This window comes from Sinocyclocheilus anshuiensis, unplaced genomic scaffold (assembly GCF_001515605.1).
Source record: "Sinocyclocheilus anshuiensis isolate Anshui unplaced genomic scaffold, SAMN03320099.WGS_v1.1 scaffold197, whole genome shotgun sequence".
Classification (NCBI taxonomy): Eukaryota; Metazoa; Chordata; class Actinopteri; order Cypriniformes; family Cyprinidae; genus Sinocyclocheilus; species Sinocyclocheilus anshuiensis.
The window spans coordinates 357,311-377,017 of NW_015540856.1; the positions used below are offsets into that span (position 1 = coordinate 357,311).

Genomic DNA, 19,707 nt, shown 5'->3' on the forward strand with positions numbered 1-19,707 from the left:
GTCCTCTTTTGGAAGGCCAAACAAAGTAGTTTTGCGTTCACAACGAAACACAGCGTCTTCACGACATGGCGGCAGCAACAATACTACAGCGAGAATAAAAGTTACGCCTCCTTTCTTTGCTTGAACATTTGGGCGGCGTTATGCAAATCTTCCCACATTGTGACGTAGACATGTGGGGGTGTGTTAGAACTAGCCGTTTTAGGTAGGCGTGGTTGACTCTGAACTTTTATAAAGAATATATCTTTGGATTTGAGACTTTAGTCTTTGCAACTTTACAGATCTTCTTTATGCACCAAGAGCTTGTAACACTTCAAAGAGAAAGGAAAAATTGAAATCGCATCATATGACCCCTTTAACATGACTTTTGTATAAAAAAACATAACCTAGAAGTAACAAGCAATTTTTTGTCCTGTTTTTGAGCCCCCTCGTCGGAACGCCCCGTTAGGATGGGTGTGGTGAATTCAGAATCTAAGACTGAACGCTTCTAAGACTGAACACTACTGATCGAGCAGCGTCTCATTCCCGCTCTCAGAAGCAATAGCCCTCGTCGTATGAGCTCTGATGTTGAGCCAAGGGGGAGCCACCAGCATCTCCCTGAGGTCCGGAAACCAAGGTTGATTCAGCCAGTTCGGGACAATGAGGATCACCAACGCTCTCTCTTCCCTGATTTTGCATAATACCAGAGGCAAAATCTTCCCTGGAGGAAACGCATAAAGCCTGGCTCTCAGCCAACGCGACGACAGACCGTCCCCCATCAGCAGGGGAGCGAGACAGCGAAAAGAACAGCAGGCAGTGCGTGTTCTTGCTTGTCGTGAACAGATCCACCTCCGCCCTCCTGCTCGCTCTGAGAGGGGAAAGCGCCGCATTTATGCACTTCGAGAATGTGCGCGAGGCTAAAGCCAGCCCGAAAGGGAGCAGTGAGTACTGGTATGCCGTGCCCTCGAAAGGAAACCTCAGAAAGCATCTGTGGCGCGGTGTTATCTGAATATGAAAGTATGCATCTTTCAGATCTATGGATACAAACCAGTCCTCGGGACGGATTTGTGCCAGGATCTGCTTCAGAGTCGTCATCCTGAACACACGCTTGTGAAGTGCTCTGTTGATGGGTCTCAGGTCCAGAATCGGACAGAGTCCCCCATCTCTCTTGGGTAACACAAAATAGCGGCTGTAAAATCTGCTCTCCAGCTCGCTCAGAGGGACTCGCCCTATCGCTCCTTTTGCGAGCAGGCTGTGAACCTCCTGTCTCAAAACAGGGGCATTTTTGAGGCAATGTCAGTGACGGAACCACGCCATTGAAACAGGGTGGTCTGCGCCTGAATTGGAGAGAACACCTGTGTTCTATTATGCCTAGCACCCAGCCTGGAATAGCTCTCCACGGGGAAACGGCTCGTGGAGGATTACACTGGGAGGCCATAACAGGCAAAGACAGCGGCTCTGTGCTGCTCTGAGGCAGGGCGAGTAATGCCGTATCTATATGATGAGGAGGAAATCTTTTTGTGAGGATGTTTGTGTTTTTATTTAACCAACAGAAACATGAACATTGCATTTGTCACTCACAGGAACAAGGGGAACATAATGCAGGATGCGGCGGTTGGGAGGCAAGCCTCCAGCGAGCTCTCTCCTCCTCTTGGCAGGACCATCAGGACGAAGGCTTGGCAGCCGAGGGCAGTCCACTGTCATAGCGGGGGCTCCTCTTCTGTCCGTGATGCCTTTTCCCGGGTCTCATCCACTGACTGCGGCAAACATCGGGCTCAGGTAGAGGAGCCACAGAGGACACGGCGAGGGAAGCGGGGTGCAGAAGAGGAGCGTGATCTCGACGACGGATGGAGTACGCGCCGGGGCATTAGGTGACTCATCGCCTTCACGCACCTCCGCGTGGGAGAACACGGACTGTGTGGAAGAGTGGACGCGCGCCGACTTGGGTGCAGACCACGACTTCACCACTTGCTCATGGACATCCGGGAAGAACGGATCCCTCCTCCTCGAGGCAGCTTGGTGGCGGCTTACTCCTGGCAGGTTCCTCTGGAGCATCCCAGTTGAGCTTAACGGCATTCACAAGGACCCTGGCGAGCTCCTCCTGGAGGTCTGGGGGGCCCTCAGTGTCGGGGCTGGCGAAAGGGGCATCGGGGAAGCAAGGGCCCACCAGCGGCTCCCTGACAGCAGTGGACCTCGTCCCCGTATGGCCATGAGCGATGCTCCTCCGAATCCTCAAAAGGCGTGCCGGCAAGTCTGTGCAGTGCACACAGTCAGACTCAGAGAACGCAGCCCCAGCGTGGGCCAAGCACAGGCAGGCGATGCAGTGCTCGTGTGGGTCCAGCGGGTCGATGGGGCCAGCGCAAATTCGACAGAAGGTAGCCATCGGATGCAATGAAGAAGTTGTCGTATGTTCTGATTCCGAGGCAATTGGCGCTCTTACCACATTATATACTGCCCGAAGGCTTGTCAGTATTTGCATTTGATTTACATAATTAGCGACAATTGGCCAGTTTATTGTACTGGCATCATCCTATAAGGTTTCAGGATTTTCAGAGAAGGGGAGGAGTTCCCACAATGAATGCTTTACAATGTTAAGTGAATACTCGAAAGGGAACTAGTCGTTTTAGGACCTTTCATTATGATACTAAAAAGAATGAAGTCGTTTTAGCAGCTCGGCTTCAATATAAGGGGTTTCTAACAAAGGAGAAAGTTTTGATTTCTGAAACTTGCAGCATGTTTTTATTAGAGATGCACCGATTGCAATTTTCTTGGCCGATTCCGATTTCTGATTTTTTTGTTAGAGTGGTCTGCCGATACCGATTTTTGTCGATTCCGATTTTCTTTCTAAGAACATGGTGGTGCGCGCACGTTTGGTGTAAGCGCGAAACCTGCGGGAATGACTAAAATAATGCGCAATACAAGCACTATTTAACCGGAGCGAATGAGACGTGTGTGAGAGAGAAGGGGTCGTCGGAGAGAAGAGAGCGAGAATGCACGGCTGACGTTATTGCCTGTGCCGCTGGTAACCAAACGGATCGGCTTGGAATCGGAAAGAAGTGAGACTGACCGGCCGATCACCGATCCGGGCCGATCATGAGGAAAATCGGCCGATTCCGATCCCTGGCCGATCGATCGGTGCATCTCTAGTTTTTATAGCATAATGACCTCTTATATGTCAAAAGATCAAGGAAATTTTGATTTCTCAATTCATGACCCCTTTAAAAGTAGGACGGTTAATCAGTTAACCCTGTCAAAATAAATTTTTACAGGAATAGAAGAGTTTACTGAAAATGGACAAAATATATTTTTTTAAATCTGGTTTTTGGTTGAGTTTCATATTTGATACATCAGGCTTTTATGGTTAATATAGTATGATATACTGAGAATATGGAGCTCATACTTGAAGTGGATAAAACAGCTCAGTTTTATTCAGAGACGCAAACTGAGCAAAAATATGCAATTTTTGTGTAGATGCTGATATTTACATGGACAAAAAGAAAGATGAAATTCTAATAGTACTGTAAATCAATGAGATCTTTATAACAGTATAGCAGATAAATGATATAAATATCAGTCGTCACTCTATATATCCAATAATATGTCTTAGTAAGATGATATTTAAGTGATCAAAACATATAATGCAATGCAATAAAATGATGATTGAGAGATGAACAAATAAACACTCCTCAAAAGATCCTGATGATCAGATTTGAGACTAAAAAATGATGTCTGGAGAATCAAGTAAAGCGAAGCTGCTTTAGTCCAGTAAGTGTCCATCTGGAAATATAACTAACAATATCAAAGTCATTCTTATGTTTACTGTATAAAAAAACAGTAAAGATTTTAAAGCAAAAAGACACATGAAGCATGAGCTGAAGGGGGACGTTTGTACAATTATAATAAAAAACCTTTTACTTGATAAAAAAAAAAGTATGAACTATCAATCAGACGACAAAAGGGATGTAGTAGATTGTGTGCAACAGGTTTAACAGCAAAGTTTGATCATGTTGATCATTAATACAGTAGGTCTTATAGGGTTAAAAATGTAAAAATGTCCGTCAAATTAATTGCAATTAATCACATATATCAATACACATCTGAGATATTTGAGGTATTAATTAGAATTTCAGGGTAAAAATTTGAATAAAAAAATTTTTTTTGTGGCCACATTGTTTTTTGGGCTTTTGCATTTTTATCAGCACACTAAATGGAGGACAGAAAATGATATTGATTATCCTGAAAATTACATTGACTTGAACCTGAAGCATCCATGGCTCAGACAAAATTTGCACCTTCACCGTGCATTATAGGATGTATGTGTTCTATCTGAACCCATCCTGCTCTGATTAACCTCTCTTCCTCATTTTGCCAGGGACAATGAACAGCCACACAAAAACAGCAGTCTGGCACCGGCCCGCCAGTCTGTCAGCACCTGGCAGCTCTGTTACAGACGTGTGCCCATGAAGGAGGGAGTCCGTCCCGCTGAAAGCACATCAGACACACAGGCGGCGGGCCGGCGGGGGGGGCTGCTGAAATCACAGCTATGCTGAAGCATGCATTTATCTCTGTCTTCACCAAAACAACATGTGAGGAAGTCAATCAAGCATGCAAGACTTACAGACGCGTCAGCGATCTACTCTGATGGATCACTCAAGATGGGATCTTATGCTGCCATCTCAAGCCAGACAAATCTTAAAGGCGATGGTAAATGGTTTCCACAAAAGTGTTAAGCAAAAATAGTTTTTAACATTCATAATAATAAAGAGTAAATGTTTCTTAAGCAGCAAATCAGCATATTAGAATGATTTCTGAAGGATCATGTGACACTGAAACTTCTCTTTGTAAACCACAACAGATTTAAAACGATTCATGTTGCATTCTCAAATGCAAATTAAAGCGAAGTGAATCGAAACTGAAATCACAGTACTGTTACAGCAGACATGTAGCGCGTCAGACTATAGCCTATATCGATTTTTCTTTTATGCCAAAAATCATTAGGATATCAAGTAAAGATCATGTTCCATGAAGATATTGTGTAAATTTCTTACCGTAAATATATCAAAACTTAATTTTTGATTAGTAATATGCATTGCTAAGAATTTAATTTGGACAACTTTAAAGATGATTTTCTCAATATTTTGAGTTATTTGCACCCTCAGACTCCAGATTTTCAAATAGTTGTATCTCAGCCAAATATATATATATAAACATACATCAATGGAAAGCTTATTTATTCAGCTTTCAGATGATTTATAAATCTCAATTTTAAAAAATTTACCCTTATGACTGGTTTTGTGGTCCAGGGTCACATATTTGTCCTAATAGGAAGTTAGGGCATTGTCTCACTTTAAGAACATTTTAATATTTTTAAAAAATATTTTGAGTGCAAGATGATCAATATCGACTTTACAGTCTTTTCTCAACACAGACCTTTAAGAGATGTAGAGTCCGTATGTGAATATCTCTTAAAAGTCTGTGCTGTAATATAACATGGGCATCATAACTTATATGAAATCTAATAAATAACTAATTGGAAGGGTGATGACATGAGGGTGAGTGAATGTTGACAGATTTTTGTATTCTGTTCGACTCAACAGCACTATGTATTTGACCTGCACTAGCTGCAGAGGACAGATCTGAGCGGTCTGTACCGAGTCTGTTGTCCTGCGTGAGGTTCATCATACTCCCGTCCTCAGCTAAACCCTCCTGCAGGTTACTCAAGATCTGTGAAAGGACAGGAACAGAAGTTTTACAACACTAATTACAGCGAGGCTAATTAAATTTGTGAGCAGGTGCGGGCGCTGAGGTGTAAAGTGCGGGCTCACCTTCTGACAGACGCTCTTTATTCTGTGGAGACGGTCCAGAGTTTCCTGGGGCTTCTGCAGGTACTGTGGGAGCTCGGCGTGCAGAACACGCATGGAGAACGGCACCATCGAGCCTAGAACATGCAAAACAGAACCATATATTAACACTAATGCACGCTCTTTCTCTTATGCAGAAAGTAAGTGCACCATTTTTCTATTCTCGCTTCTGTTTTTCTGTCAAGAAACACATTAAAGAAACCGACTCCATGCTGGTGAAACGAGGGGTTGTGGCTTTGATCATGCGCTTCTTTGATATCAGGATGAATCCTGAGTCAAGCGCTGCATCACCGTCTGAAGATACCCTTATGACTGGTTTTGTGGTCCAGGGTCACATATTTGTCCTAATAGGAAGTTAGGGCATTGTCTCACTTTAAGAACATTTTAATATTTTTAAAAAATATTTTGAGTGCAAGATGATCAATATCGACTTTACAGTCTTTTCTCAACACAGACCTTTAAGAGATGTAGAGTCCGTATGTGAATATCTCTTAAAAGTCTGTGCTGTAATATAACATGGGCATCATAACTTATATGAAATCTAATAAATAACTAATTGGAAGGGTGATGACATGAGGGTGAGTGAATGTTGACAGATTTTTGTATTCTGTTCGACTCAACAGCACTATGTATTTGACCTGCACTAGCTGCAGAGGACAGATCTGAGCGGTCTGTACCGAGTCTGTTGTCCTGCGTGAGGTTCATCATACTCCCGTCCTCAGCTAAACCCTCCTGCAGGTTACTCAAGATCTGTGAAAGGACAGGAACAGAAGTTTTACAACACTAATTACAGCGAGGCTAATTAAATTTGTGAGCAGGTGCGGGCGCTGAGGTGTAAAGTGCGGGCTCACCTTCTGACAGACGCTCTTTATTCTGTGGAGACGGTCCAGAGTTTCCTGGGGCTTCTGCAGGTACTGTGGGAGCTCGGCGTGCAGAACACGCATGGAGAACGGCACCATCGAGCCTAGAACATGCAAAACAGAACCATATATTAACACTAATGCACGCTCTTTCTCTTATGCAGAAAGTAAGTGCACCATTTTTCTATTCTCGCTTCTGTTTTTCTGTCAAGAAACACATTAAAGAAACCGACTCCATGCTGGTGAAACGAGGGGTTGTGGCTTTGATCATGCGCTTCTTTGATATCAGGATGAATCCTGAGTCAAGCGCTGCATCACCGTCTGAAGATTTCACCTGACCGACTGAGATATACATATAAAGTATGACATATGTTGGGTAGTGGGCTGATGTTATGATTGCATTTGATAATTGCAACTAATTGAATTCACCAGGTTTGTTGCATCCTTTGAAAGACATTTACAGTAGCATTCAAAATTTTCAGGTCAGTAAGATTTGTCAGTGTTTCTGAAAGAAGTCTCTTCTGCTCTCCAAGGCTACATTACAGTAAAAACAGTAATATTGTGAAATATTATTACAATTTCAAATGACTTTTCTATTTTTCCCCACATTTATTCAGGTGGTTTTGCTTTCTGACAGACCAAACATAAAACAAAGAACTACTAAGGTTAGGGTTAATAGAATAAGTTGACATGTACTTCCAAAGCTACTTATAGTCAGTAGAATGAATAAAGTGTTTGCTATTTGACTGCTATTTGAAATGTAGTTGTAAAGTTATGTATAGTTAGTAGAATCTCTGAAGTAGACTATCAAAATAAAGTTAAAGGGTTAGTTCTGTCATTAATTACTCACCCTCATGTCGTTCCAAACCCGTAAGACCTCCATTCATCTTCGGAACACAAATTATGATATTGTTGATGAAATCCGAGAGCTCTCTGACACTGCATAGACAGCAATGCAACTGAAACGTTACCAGACCCAAAAATGTAGTAATGACATCGGTAAAATAATCCATGTGACATCAGTGGCTCAACTTCAATTTTGCGAAGCTACGAGAATACTTTTTGTGTGCAAAGAAAACAAAAATAACGACTTTATTCAACAATTTTTCTCCCCCGAGTTACCATCTTCCACCATTTTGGAGAGTACTATGACGCATGCGCGCGCTTTCCCTGATGTCACATGGACTGTTTTACCAATGTCCTTACTACGTTTCTTTGTCTGGGAACATTTCAGTTGCGTTGCTGTCTATGGAGGGTCAGAAAGCTCTCGGATTTCATCAAAAATTTCTTAATTTGTGTTCCGAAGATGAACAAAGGTCTTACGGGTTTGGAACGACATGAGTAATTAATGACAGAATTTTCATTTTGGGGTGAGCTACCCCTTTAAGAGGTTAAGAGACAAATGCATACAAGGACAACAGGTAATGCTGTAACAAAATCCAAAATTTGTAAATGTATAAACTAAATTAATAGCATTTGTACTACAATTAAATCTCATAATAATAATAATAATAATAGATACAAAACAACAACAAATCGTATTATCCTGAGTGTTGTCAGCCATCTAATAGTACATTAGGCGCAGTATTCATTACATAATCAGTGATTACAGATCATCATTAGTTACTAATAAATTCAGCAGTAATAGATAACTGTTTTCTATGTGAATCTATGTTAAAATGTAATTTATTCCTGTGATGCGCAGCTGAATTTTCTGCATCATTACTCCAGTCTTCAGTGTCACATGATCTTCAGAAATCATTCTAATATGCTGATTTGCTGCTCAAGAAACATTTCTGATTATTATCAATGTTGAAAACAGTTGTGCTGCCCAATATTTTTGTGTAAACCGTGATACGTTTTATTTTTCAGGATTCACAGATGAATAGAAAGTTCAAAAGAACAGCATTTATTTGAAATAGAAATCAACATTATAAATGTCTTTACTGTCACCTTTGATCGATTTAATGCATCCTTTCTGAATAAAACTACTAATTTCTTTTAGAAAAAAAACTCTTCCTGAAGCTAGTTTCCAACATCTTAACATCATCTTGCACATGAAATGTAGTTAAATAGCTCCAGAACTTCTACCTCGTCTTCCAGGGTAAACCGTCGGATAGTATTCATAGTAGAGATTTGGATGATCCAGATTCCCGAAGGGTTCAAACTCCAGCTCTGCGTTCTGGAAAAGGCTGAGCTTCACCAGAAGAGCAAGACGCACAAACCAGAGCTGTAGAGAGAAGAGAGCGGCCTGCTTCAACAAAACAGATCAACATTTACTTCTTTCTGTAACTGTAGTATTGCGATGCTTTCTGGTCTGGGAGTATTACACCGTAACTCTTCTCTGCAGCAGTACGTGTGGACGCACGTGAGGCCGGCACATCAAAGCGAGCGCGTGCTTTGATTCCTCCGTCTCCAGAGCCGCCGGGACCTCAGCGTGTTACTGTGGACTGAGTGGGTGTCAGACCGATAGCTAAAACACTGACAGTGCTACGCTGCTTCAGGCATGGACGTTTTTACAATGTACTTTTTGTTTTCTACTGGTGAAATCAGGCATTATGAAAACTAACAAGTATTAACTCCATATATTACTGAACATACACTCTGTTAAGTACTACATACAGAATACCATTAAACATCATCTTGCTGGTTTAACACGTATATATAACAAAGCCAATGACAATAGACAAGTATATGTCATGAACAAATAATTTAAAGAGATCTGCCAGCAGAAACGGCCATGATCAGTGATGGGTAGATTACTTACAAAATGTAGTCTGTTACTGATTACAAATTAAATGCCGAAAATTCGTAATCTATTAGTTTAACACATTTTAGGAAACGTGTTCTGAATTAAATTTAAACAATGAAACATTTTGCATTAAACATTACACTAGCCCTCTTTCAAGTAATAATTGAAATGTGTTTGTCAGGAGTATATTAGATATGCAATGTTGAGAAAACAATCATAAAAAAAACAATGTTTTTTTAGATTTGATATGTTAGCAAATTAACTTTTGCATAATTAATTTAAATTATTCCCTCCCATAAGTTTTGCATCAGAAAGGGAAACTCCTACAAATGTATATGTAATAAAATCAGCCGCAAAAATAACTTCATAGCTAATGTTTCACTGTACATGTCTTTAGTAAATCCTGACACAAGCTAAATCTAGCCTGTGTCCTGGTGCTTCTGCTCACCTGCAGGGAGTCAGTGGTGTGGTTGGTGGGCTGGCCGCTCTTGCCGTAGCCCTGGCCGTGAACCGTCAGCAGTCTGCCTGTCAGGTCCACGGCTGCCCTCCAGTTCTTAGTGCTCTGTTAGAGGAGATGAAGCCATTAAACACACAGCTGCTCGCACAGGAGGAGGCGTGAGAGAGACTCGGCACCTGTAATGACGACAAGGTCACTGCGAGCGCTCGCTTTACATGACGCTGCCATTTATTACGCCAAGACTTGCACTTAAAAACTTTCAAAACAAGCATATGTTGCAAAAAAATCTAAATGGAATTAGGTTTGTTCACACCTAAGTGTCCCACACGTGGCATAGATCTGTTTTTTGGATGACAGTAGCTACGTTTACATGTGTACCCAAATAATCTGTATAGAATTGGATCGACAGCTCAATGGGACTGAAACAGCTTCATGTAAACAATCCCAATAATATTACAATTTGGATTGGAAGGGGTGGTGTAGACCTAAATAATTTGATCAACAGGGAAAAAAATGAAGCATGTAAATGCTTGCGGACATTTGGAGTGCTGTGATGCATATGTTTACTTGCGTGTTGTGTCATACGAACATCCATATGTCTATTTATGTCTCATGTCTTATGAACTAGTCAGTGGTTGAGACTGAATATTTACTAAATGTTTGCTAAAAAAAACTCTTCTGGCAAATACGACATGGAATTATGGAAGCCTGTTTCCGCCACTGAATAAAAAATAAAAGAGGTAACTGCGAATTTTTATCTCACAATTCTGACTTTTTTTCTCAAAATTGCGTGATACAAACTCGCAATTCTGACTTTTATTCTCGCAATTCTGACTTTTTTTCTCGCAATTCTGACTTTTTTTCTCAGAATTGTGAGATATAAACTCACAATTCTGAGAACATATCAGTCTTTTTTCCCCCCTTAAAATTGGACTTTAACTCGCAACTGCGAGTTTATATCACGCAATTCTGACTTTATAACTTGCAATTGCGAGTTTATATCTCACAATTCTGTGAAAAAAAGATAGAATTGTGAGATAAAAAGTCGCAATTACCTTTTTTTTTTTTTATTCAGTGGAGGAAACGGGCTTCCATATGGAATACACGTAATGCGTGTGTAAATTAATATGTGAATCAGACTGCAACTTTTGGGGTTCATATAAACAGAACTTTCTGAAAACCTGAATCTGAAATCAGATTGGATTCATCCCAATTGACAAAAATTAGTGCATGCAAAAATAATTGTGAACAGCCCAAATCATATTCCTCTGCAGTGGATTTGCTCGCACTGGATTTTTTTATTTATTTCGTTTTTCTCCAGATTATAATTTTCTAAATGGATTTGCCAAGACATGAGAAGAGAATCAGCCAAATGGACCTGAGAAAGGGTGGCACCATAGTTAATTTCTTACAGGAATGGAAACAAGGCTATAAAGGGACATTAGTACAGTGTGTTCATGCCAGTTGTTCAGCTGATGAAATTTATTTCCAAAAAAAAAAACCTAACCGTAAAAATAAAACCGTAAACAGTTTGAAATTTAACCCCAAACTGTTTGAAATGTTGTGAATTTTGAAAATTGCATGTGTTCTAGGATATTTATCCAGTGTGCGCCATTGTAAAAAATAAGTCTGTTTGATCCGAAACAACATGGTATGAAAATTGAGGGTTATCATACCATGTACAGTTGCATAACTACAGTATATATAAAAAAAGGCAACTGAACAGAAAATATGTTTGAATAAAATGTTGAAAAATGAATGGCAGACTTCCAGTTATTAATTATTGGTAGGGATTAATCAACTAAGAAAGAAGAAAGAAAGAAAGAAAGAAAAATAGCAGCTCTAAAGTCTAACCCTCACAGCCTCGTTTTCATCCATGTTAAATTCAATATGATGTCTACCCTGAGTAAGGTATACAGTATACAATAAATAAATAAGATAAATAAGACCATGTTCACATTGGGAATTCACTCAAATTCACAATTAGACCTTGTGCGATTTGTTGGTTGCACTTCATGAACTTCATTCTTACACCAATCTAACTTTTAATTTGAGCAGAACACTGTAATTTGGCATTTTGACTCATGATGTGGACGTCCTTTAGATGGGATGCTGTTTCTTAGCACTGTTTTTCCATCTGTCTTCATTTCTTATCCTGAGTTCAGTCTCTCTTATACATTTTCATCAGCATTTTTACTTGTTCTATCCTTCTTTTCTGCTCTCTCTCTCTTTTTCTGTCAGAGACCCCAGAGCCTCTAAATCTTCATTAGAGCGGCAAATGAAGCCGAAACCCACTGGCAGGAAAATGGACAAAAGCAGCAGCCGCCACTGAGATAAAACATAAGAGAAGTCAATGACAGGAGAAATGAGGGTCCTTTCTGATGTACTGCACACTCAGGGACTCAAACGCGCACATCACAGATCAGAGATTCTGCTCTAATAAAGGGATAGTTCGACCAACAAAATGAAAAATTTCATCATTTCATCATTTACTCATCCTCAAGTCATTCCAGACCTCTGTAGAGAATTGTGAATACTGTTCAGTCTTTTAAACACAATTACTATACAATTAAATGATACTAAAGTTTTCAAAATTCAAAAAGGACACAAAATACATTTTTTGGAACTCGGTAACTGCTGTGACCGAGTCAGTGAGTTGAGAAATGATGCTGAACAAATCATTCAGCCCAGTTTTAAGAACTGGATCAACCAATTCATTGAAAATCTCCTTCTCAAAAGGCTCGCAAATTTGCTAACATTTTAATTTTACAGTATACTATACCTTTAACGATGTCAATGTGATGCTGTTGTGACTGCAGTACAAGATAATTATTTTGATGATAAACTAAAAAAAATGTTTTTGCTGGAGTCCACTCTGAATCTCATGATTATTCTGAACACGTTTACCAAAGTCACCTTTACAGCAAGACATTAATTGAAAGTAATTTAAATTTACAATCACGCCGATGGCCCAAATGGTAGAGGTGGCGCTATACAGTCAGACATTCACACAAAAAATACCAATGCATTTATGGCTATTTATTTAATTAATCCTAAATATGTGACCACAGCCTTGCAAAACAGCTATCATTGTTACTAACCCGAAAGCGCTACAGAGATCCGGTTTAATTGTGGAAGGAAAAGGAGATGAAGCGAGGATCTATTTACAGCTTTAATCACAAAACCCATGAAGACAATGCGAAGGAATGAAGGTGAAGAATAATACAAAATGGGAACACAAATGTAGTACCATTGTAAGCAAAGCAAAGACAAGAACTGATAATGAACCAATGAAAACAGAAGGCTATGTTTTAATTTGTTATTACTGTTGGTTATTGTTGTATTTATCGTTTATGGATCCAACGTATTACATCCAAAGTGTCAGTGTAAACACCTCGAGTCTAGGGATGTGCGCGACGACTAATTTGACTGTCGTTTAAACTAAAGTTTTGTATCCGACTAGTCTAAAAGCAAGAAACCCCCCAAAAGATGAAAACAACAACAAATCGTATTATCCTGAGTGTTGTCAGCCATCTAATAGTACATTAGGCGCAGTATTCATTACATAATCAGTGATTACAGATCATCATTAGTTACTAATAAATTCAGCAGTAATAGATAACTGTTTTCTATGTGAATCTATGTTAAAATGTAATTTATTCCTGTGATGCGCAGCTGAATTTTCTGCATCATTACTCCAGTCTTCAGTGTCACATGATCTTCAGAAATCATTCTAATATGCTGATTTGCTGCTCAAGAAACATTTCTGATTATTATCAATGTTGAAAACAGTTGTGCTGCCCAATATTTTTGTGTAAACCGTGATACGTTTTATTTTTCAGGATTCACAGATGAATAGAAAGTTCAAAAGAACAGCATTTATTTGAAATAGAAATCAACATTATAAATGTCTTTACTGTCACCTTTGATCGATTTAATGCATCCTTTCTGAATAAAACTACTAATTTCTTTTAGAAAAAAAACTCTTCCTGAAGCTAGTTTCCAACATCTTAACATCATCTTGCACATGAAATGTAGTTAAATAGCTCCAGAACTTCTACCTCGTCTTCCAGGGTAAACCGTCGGATAGTATTCATAGTAGAGATTTGGATGATCCAGATTCCCGAAGGGTTCAAACTCCAGCTCTGCGTTCTGGAAAAGGCTGAGCTTCACCAGAAGAGCAAGACGCACAAACCAGAGCTGTAGAGAGAAGAGAGCGGCCTGCTTCAACAAAACAGATCAACATTTACTTCTTTCTGTAACTGTAGTATTGCGATGCTTTCTGGTCTGGGAGTATTACACCGTAACTCTTCTCTGCAGCAGTACGTGTGGACGCACGTGAGGCCGGCACATCAAAGCGAGCGCGTGCTTTGATTCCTCCGTCTCCAGAGCCGCCGGGACCTCAGCGTGTTACTGTGGACTGAGTGGGTGTCAGACCGATAGCTAAAACACTGACAGTGCTACGCTGCTTCAGGCATGGACGTTTTTACAATGTACTTTTTGTTTTCTACTGGTGAAATCAGGCATTATGAAAACTAACAAGTATTAACTCCATATATTACTGAACATACACTCTGTTAAGTACTACATACAGAATACCATTAAACATCATCTTGCTGGTTTAACACGTATATATAACAAAGCCAATGACAATAGACAAGTATATGTCATGAACAAATAATTTAAAGAGATCTGCCAGCAGAAACGGCCATGATCAGTGATGGGTAGATTACTTACAAAATGTAGTCTGTTACTGATTACAAATTAAATGCCGAAAATTCGTAATCTATTAGTTTAACACATTTTAGGAAACGTGTTCTGAATTAAATTTAAACAATGAAACATTTTGCATTAAACATTACACTAGCCCTCTTTCAAGTAATAATTGAAATGTGTTTGTCAGGAGTATATTAGATATGCAATGTTGAGAAAACAATCATAAAAAAAACAATGTTTTTTTAGATTTGATATGTTAGCAAATTAACTTTTGCATAATTAATTTAAATTATTCCCTCCCATAAGTTTTGCATCAGAAAGGGAAACTCCTACAAATGTATATGTAATAAAATCAGCCGCAAAAATAACTTCATAGCTAATGTTTCACTGTACATGTCTTTAGTAAATCCTGACACAAGCTAAATCTAGCCTGTGTCCTGGTGCTTCTGCTCACCTGCAGGGAGTCAGTGGTGTGGTTGGTGGGCTGGCCGCTCTTGCCGTAGCCCTGGCCGTGAACCGTCAGCAGTCTGCCTGTCAGGTCCACGGCTGCCCTCCAGTTCTTAGTGCTCTGTTAGAGGAGATGAAGCCATTAAACACACAGCTGCTCGCACAGGAGGAGGCGTGAGAGAGACTCGGCACCTGTAATGACGACAAGGTCACTGCGAGCGCTCGCTTTACATGACGCTGCCATTTATTACGCCAAGACTTGCACTTAAAAACTTTCAAAACAAGCATATGTTGCAAAAAAATCTAAATGGAATTAGGTTTGTTCACACCTAAGTGTCCCACACGTGGCATAGATCTGTTTTTTGGATGACAGTAGCTACGTTTACATGTGTACCCAAATAATCTGTATAGAATTGGATCGACAGCTCAATGGGACTGAAACAGCTTCATGTAAACAATCCCAATAATATTACAATTTGGATTGGAAGGGGTGGTGTAGACCTAAATAATTTGATCAACAGGGAAAAAAATGAAGCATGTAAATGCTTGCGGACATTTGGAGTGCTGTGATGCATATGTTTACTTGCGTGTTGTGTCATACGAACATCCATATGTCTATTTATGTCTCATGTCTTATGAACTAGTCAGTGGTTGAGACTGAATATTTACTAAATGTTTGCTAAAAAAAACTCTTCTGGCAAATACGACATGGAATTATGGAAGCCTGTTTCCGCCACTGAATAAAAAATAAAAGAGGTAACTGCGAATTTTTATCTCACAATTCTGACTTTTTTTCTCAAAATTGCGTGATACAAACTCGCAATTCTGACTTTTATTCTCGCAATTCTGACTTTTTTTCTCGCAATTCTGACTTTTTTTCTCAGAATTGTGAGATATAAACTCACAATTCTGAGAACATATCAGTCTTTTTTCCCCCCTTAAAATTGGACTTTAACTCGCAACTGCGAGTTTATATCACGCAATTCTGACTTTATAACTTGCAATTGCGAGTTTATATCTCACAATTCTGTGAAAAAAAGATAGAATTGTGAGATAAAAAGTCGCAATTACCTTTTTTTTTTTTTATTCAGTGGAGGAAACGGGCTTCCATATGGAATACACGTAATGCGTGTGTAAATTAATATGTGAATCAGACTGCAACTTTTGGGGTTCATATAAACAGAACTTTCTGAAAACCTGAATCTGAAATCAGATTGGATTCATCCCAATTGACAAAAATTAGTGCATGCAAAAATAATTGTGAACAGCCCAAATCATATTCCTCTGCAGTGGATTTGCTCGCACTGGATTTTTTTATTTATTTCGTTTTTCTCCAGATTATAATTTTCTAAATGGATTTGCCAAGACATGAGAAGAGAATCAGCCAAATGGACCTGAGAAAGGGTGGCACCATAGTTAATTTCTTACAGGAATGGAAACAAGGCTATAAAGGGACATTAGTACAGTGTGTTCATGCCAGTTGTTCAGCTGATGAAATTTATTTCCAAAAAAAAAAACCTAACCGTAAAAATAAAACCGTAAACAGTTTGAAATTTAACCCCAAACTGTTTGAAATGTTGTGAATTTTGAAAATTGCATGTGTTCTAGGATATTTATCCAGTGTGCGCCATTGTAAAAAATAAGTCTGTTTGATCCGAAACAACATGGTATGAAAATTGAGGGTTATCATACCATGTACAGTTGCATAACTACAGTATATATAAAAAAAGGCAACTGAACAGAAAATATGTTTGAATAAAATGTTGAAAAATGAATGGCAGACTTCCAGTTATTAATTATTGGTAGGGATTAATCAACTAAGAAAGAAGAAAGAAAGAAAGAAAGAAAAATAGCAGCTCTAAAGTCTAACCCTCACAGCCTCGTTTTCATCCATGTTAAATTCAATATGATGTCTACCCTGAGTAAGGTATACAGTATACAATAAATAAATAAGATAAATAAGACCATGTTCACATTGGGAATTCACTCAAATTCACAATTAGACCTTGTGCGATTTGTTGGTTGCACTTCATGAACTTCATTCTTACACCAATCTAACTTTTAATTTGAGCAGAACACTGTAATTTGGCATTTTGACTCATGATGTGGACGTCCTTTAGATGGGATGCTGTTTCTTAGCACTGTTTTTCCATCTGTCTTCATTTCTTATCCTGAGTTCAGTCTCTCTTATACATTTTCATCAGCATTTTTACTTGTTCTATCCTTCTTTTCTGCTCTCTCTCTCTTTTTCTGTCAGAGACCCCAGAGCCTCTAAATCTTCATTAGAGCGGCAAATGAAGCCGAAACCCACTGGCAGGAAAATGGACAAAAGCAGCAGCCGCCACTGAGATAAAACATAAGAGAAGTCAATGACAGGAGAAATGAGGGTCCTTTCTGATGTACTGCACACTCAGGGACTCAAACGCGCACATCACAGATCAGAGATTCTGCTCTAATAAAGGGATAGTTCGACCAACAAAATGAAAAATTTCATCATTTCATCATTTACTCATCCTCAAGTCATTCCAGACCTCTGTAGAGAATTGTGAATACTGTTCAGTCTTTTAAACACAATTACTATACAATTAAATGATACTAAAGTTTTCAAAATTCAAAAAGGACACAAAATACATTTTTTGGAACTCGGTAACTGCTGTGACCGAGTCAGTGAATTGAGAAATCATGCTGAACAAATCATTCAGCCCAGTTTTAAGAACTGGATCAACCAATTCATTGAAAATCTCCTTCTCAAAAGGCTCGCAAATTTGCTAACATTTTAATTTTACAGTATACTATACCTTTAACGATGTCAATGTGATGCTGTTGTGACTGCAGTACAAGATAATTATTTTGATGATAAACTAAAAAAAATGTTTTTGCTGGAGTCCACTCTGAATCTCATGATTATTCTGAACACGTTTACCAAAGTCACCTTTACAGCAAGACATTAATTGAAAGTAATTTAAATTTACAATCACGCCGATGGCCCAAATGGTAGAGGTGGCGCTATACAGTCAGACATTCACACAAAAAATACCAATGCATTTATGGCTATTTATTTAATTAATCCTAAATATGTGACCACAGCCTTGCAAAACAGCTATCATTGTTACTAACCCGAAAGCGCTACAGAGATCCGGTTTAATTGTGGAAGGAAAAGGAGATGAAGCGAGGATCTATTTACAGCTTTAATCACAAAACCCATGAAGACAATGCGAAGGAATGAAGGTGAAGAATAATACAAAATGGGAACACAAATGTAGTACCATTGTAAGCAAAGCAAAGACAAGAACTGATAATGAACCAATGAAAACAGAAGGCTATGTTTTAATTTGTTATTACTGTTGGTTATTGTTGTATTTATCGTTTATGGATCCAACGTATTACATCCAAAGTGTCAGTGTAAACACCTCGAGTCTAGGGATGTGCGCGACGACTAATTTGACTGTCGTTTAAACTAAAGTTTTGTATCCGACTAGTCGACTAGTCTAAAAGCAAGAAACCCCCTAAAGATGGCAAGAAAAAAAACCCTCTGTGCGTGCGATATTTGAAATAGCCTATATTTTAAATACTTAATCTATGAATCACACTGTCAAATCCCTCAATGAATTCTGCTTGCCGCACACTTGCCTCGCGTTATCATCATTTCATTTTAGGCGGTCGTTAAAAAGAAATGAAAGCAGAGCATACACTCAACGTCGGCCAAAGCATAGCTTATTTATTCAAATCAGCTTCATCAGTGTTTCATTAAGGAGACATGCAAAACATGCAGTGTTGGGGTGCCTCCAGGACCAGGGTTGGGAACCACTGGCGTAGGCTATAAGAAGATTGCCAAGACCCTGAAACTGAGCTGCAGCACGGTGACCAAGACCATACAAATAATCCCACACCTTCTCGTCTTTCGCATGGTCATTTTTTAACTCGCCGCAACCGACACGAAGAAAACACATGTGAGGTCTGAGGTAGAAATGTAGTTTCCGCCCAGATAAACTTTTAAAAATAATGTATTATTTTTCAAACGTTTTATTTTAACTTGTTATTTAAAATGTTTTAAATGCAATGTTAAAATTATGGTAATGTGAATGAGAAAATCCTGTTTTTGTTTTTCTTTTTTTTTTCTGTCGTGTAATCGACTATTTTTATCAGTGTCGACTAGTAGGAGCTGTACCGTTTAGTCGACTAGACCCGCACATCCCTAGAGTCCAGGACAAATTTCCCCTTGGGGACAACGAGTATATTTCAATTCAATTCATTTCAAATTAAATTTCAATGTACACAAGGTACACCAAGGAACAGGTCAGGATCACTAGTCAATCACTATGGCAACAAATCAAAGAAGTAAACAAAGGAATCAAATAAGGTAGTAACTAAACAGTAAGACTTAAAAATAAGAGTCTTTAGTTGAAAACACATATAATACGTAAAACTGTTACATTAAAATTGTTTTGTGGTTTATAGTCAGTCCAAAAAATGGCTAATCACCAGGGGCTGGTTGCACCAGCTGGACATACACTCGGTTGTAAGACTACGCTGGGAGTAAAATGCGCTTTAAGTCGTGCTTATAATTAATACCAGTAGTGCTACATCTGAGACTAAATCTTATGCCTTGTCAAAAGTAAGTGTAAAGTGAAAATTCAT

General features: G+C 39.0%; 1 protein-coding gene across 1 annotated transcript in view; it reads right to left on the reverse strand.

The window, feature by feature from the left end:
* LOC107687835 (trafficking protein particle complex subunit 12-like) overlaps window positions 1-19,707 on the reverse strand; it is a 35,587-nt gene that overhangs the window by 5,099 nt on the left and 10,781 nt on the right. Inside the window, exons 4-7 of the mRNA XM_016485308.1 lie at window positions 15,077-15,190; window positions 13,968-14,106; window positions 6,689-6,801; window positions 6,515-6,587 (exon numbers count right to left, since the gene is read on the reverse strand). Of these exons, the coding sequence (XP_016340794.1) occupies window positions 6,515-6,587; window positions 6,689-6,801; window positions 13,968-14,106; window positions 15,077-15,190 (439 nt within the window). The remainder of the gene's footprint in view (window positions 1-6,514; window positions 6,588-6,688; window positions 6,802-13,967; window positions 14,107-15,076; window positions 15,191-19,707) is intronic.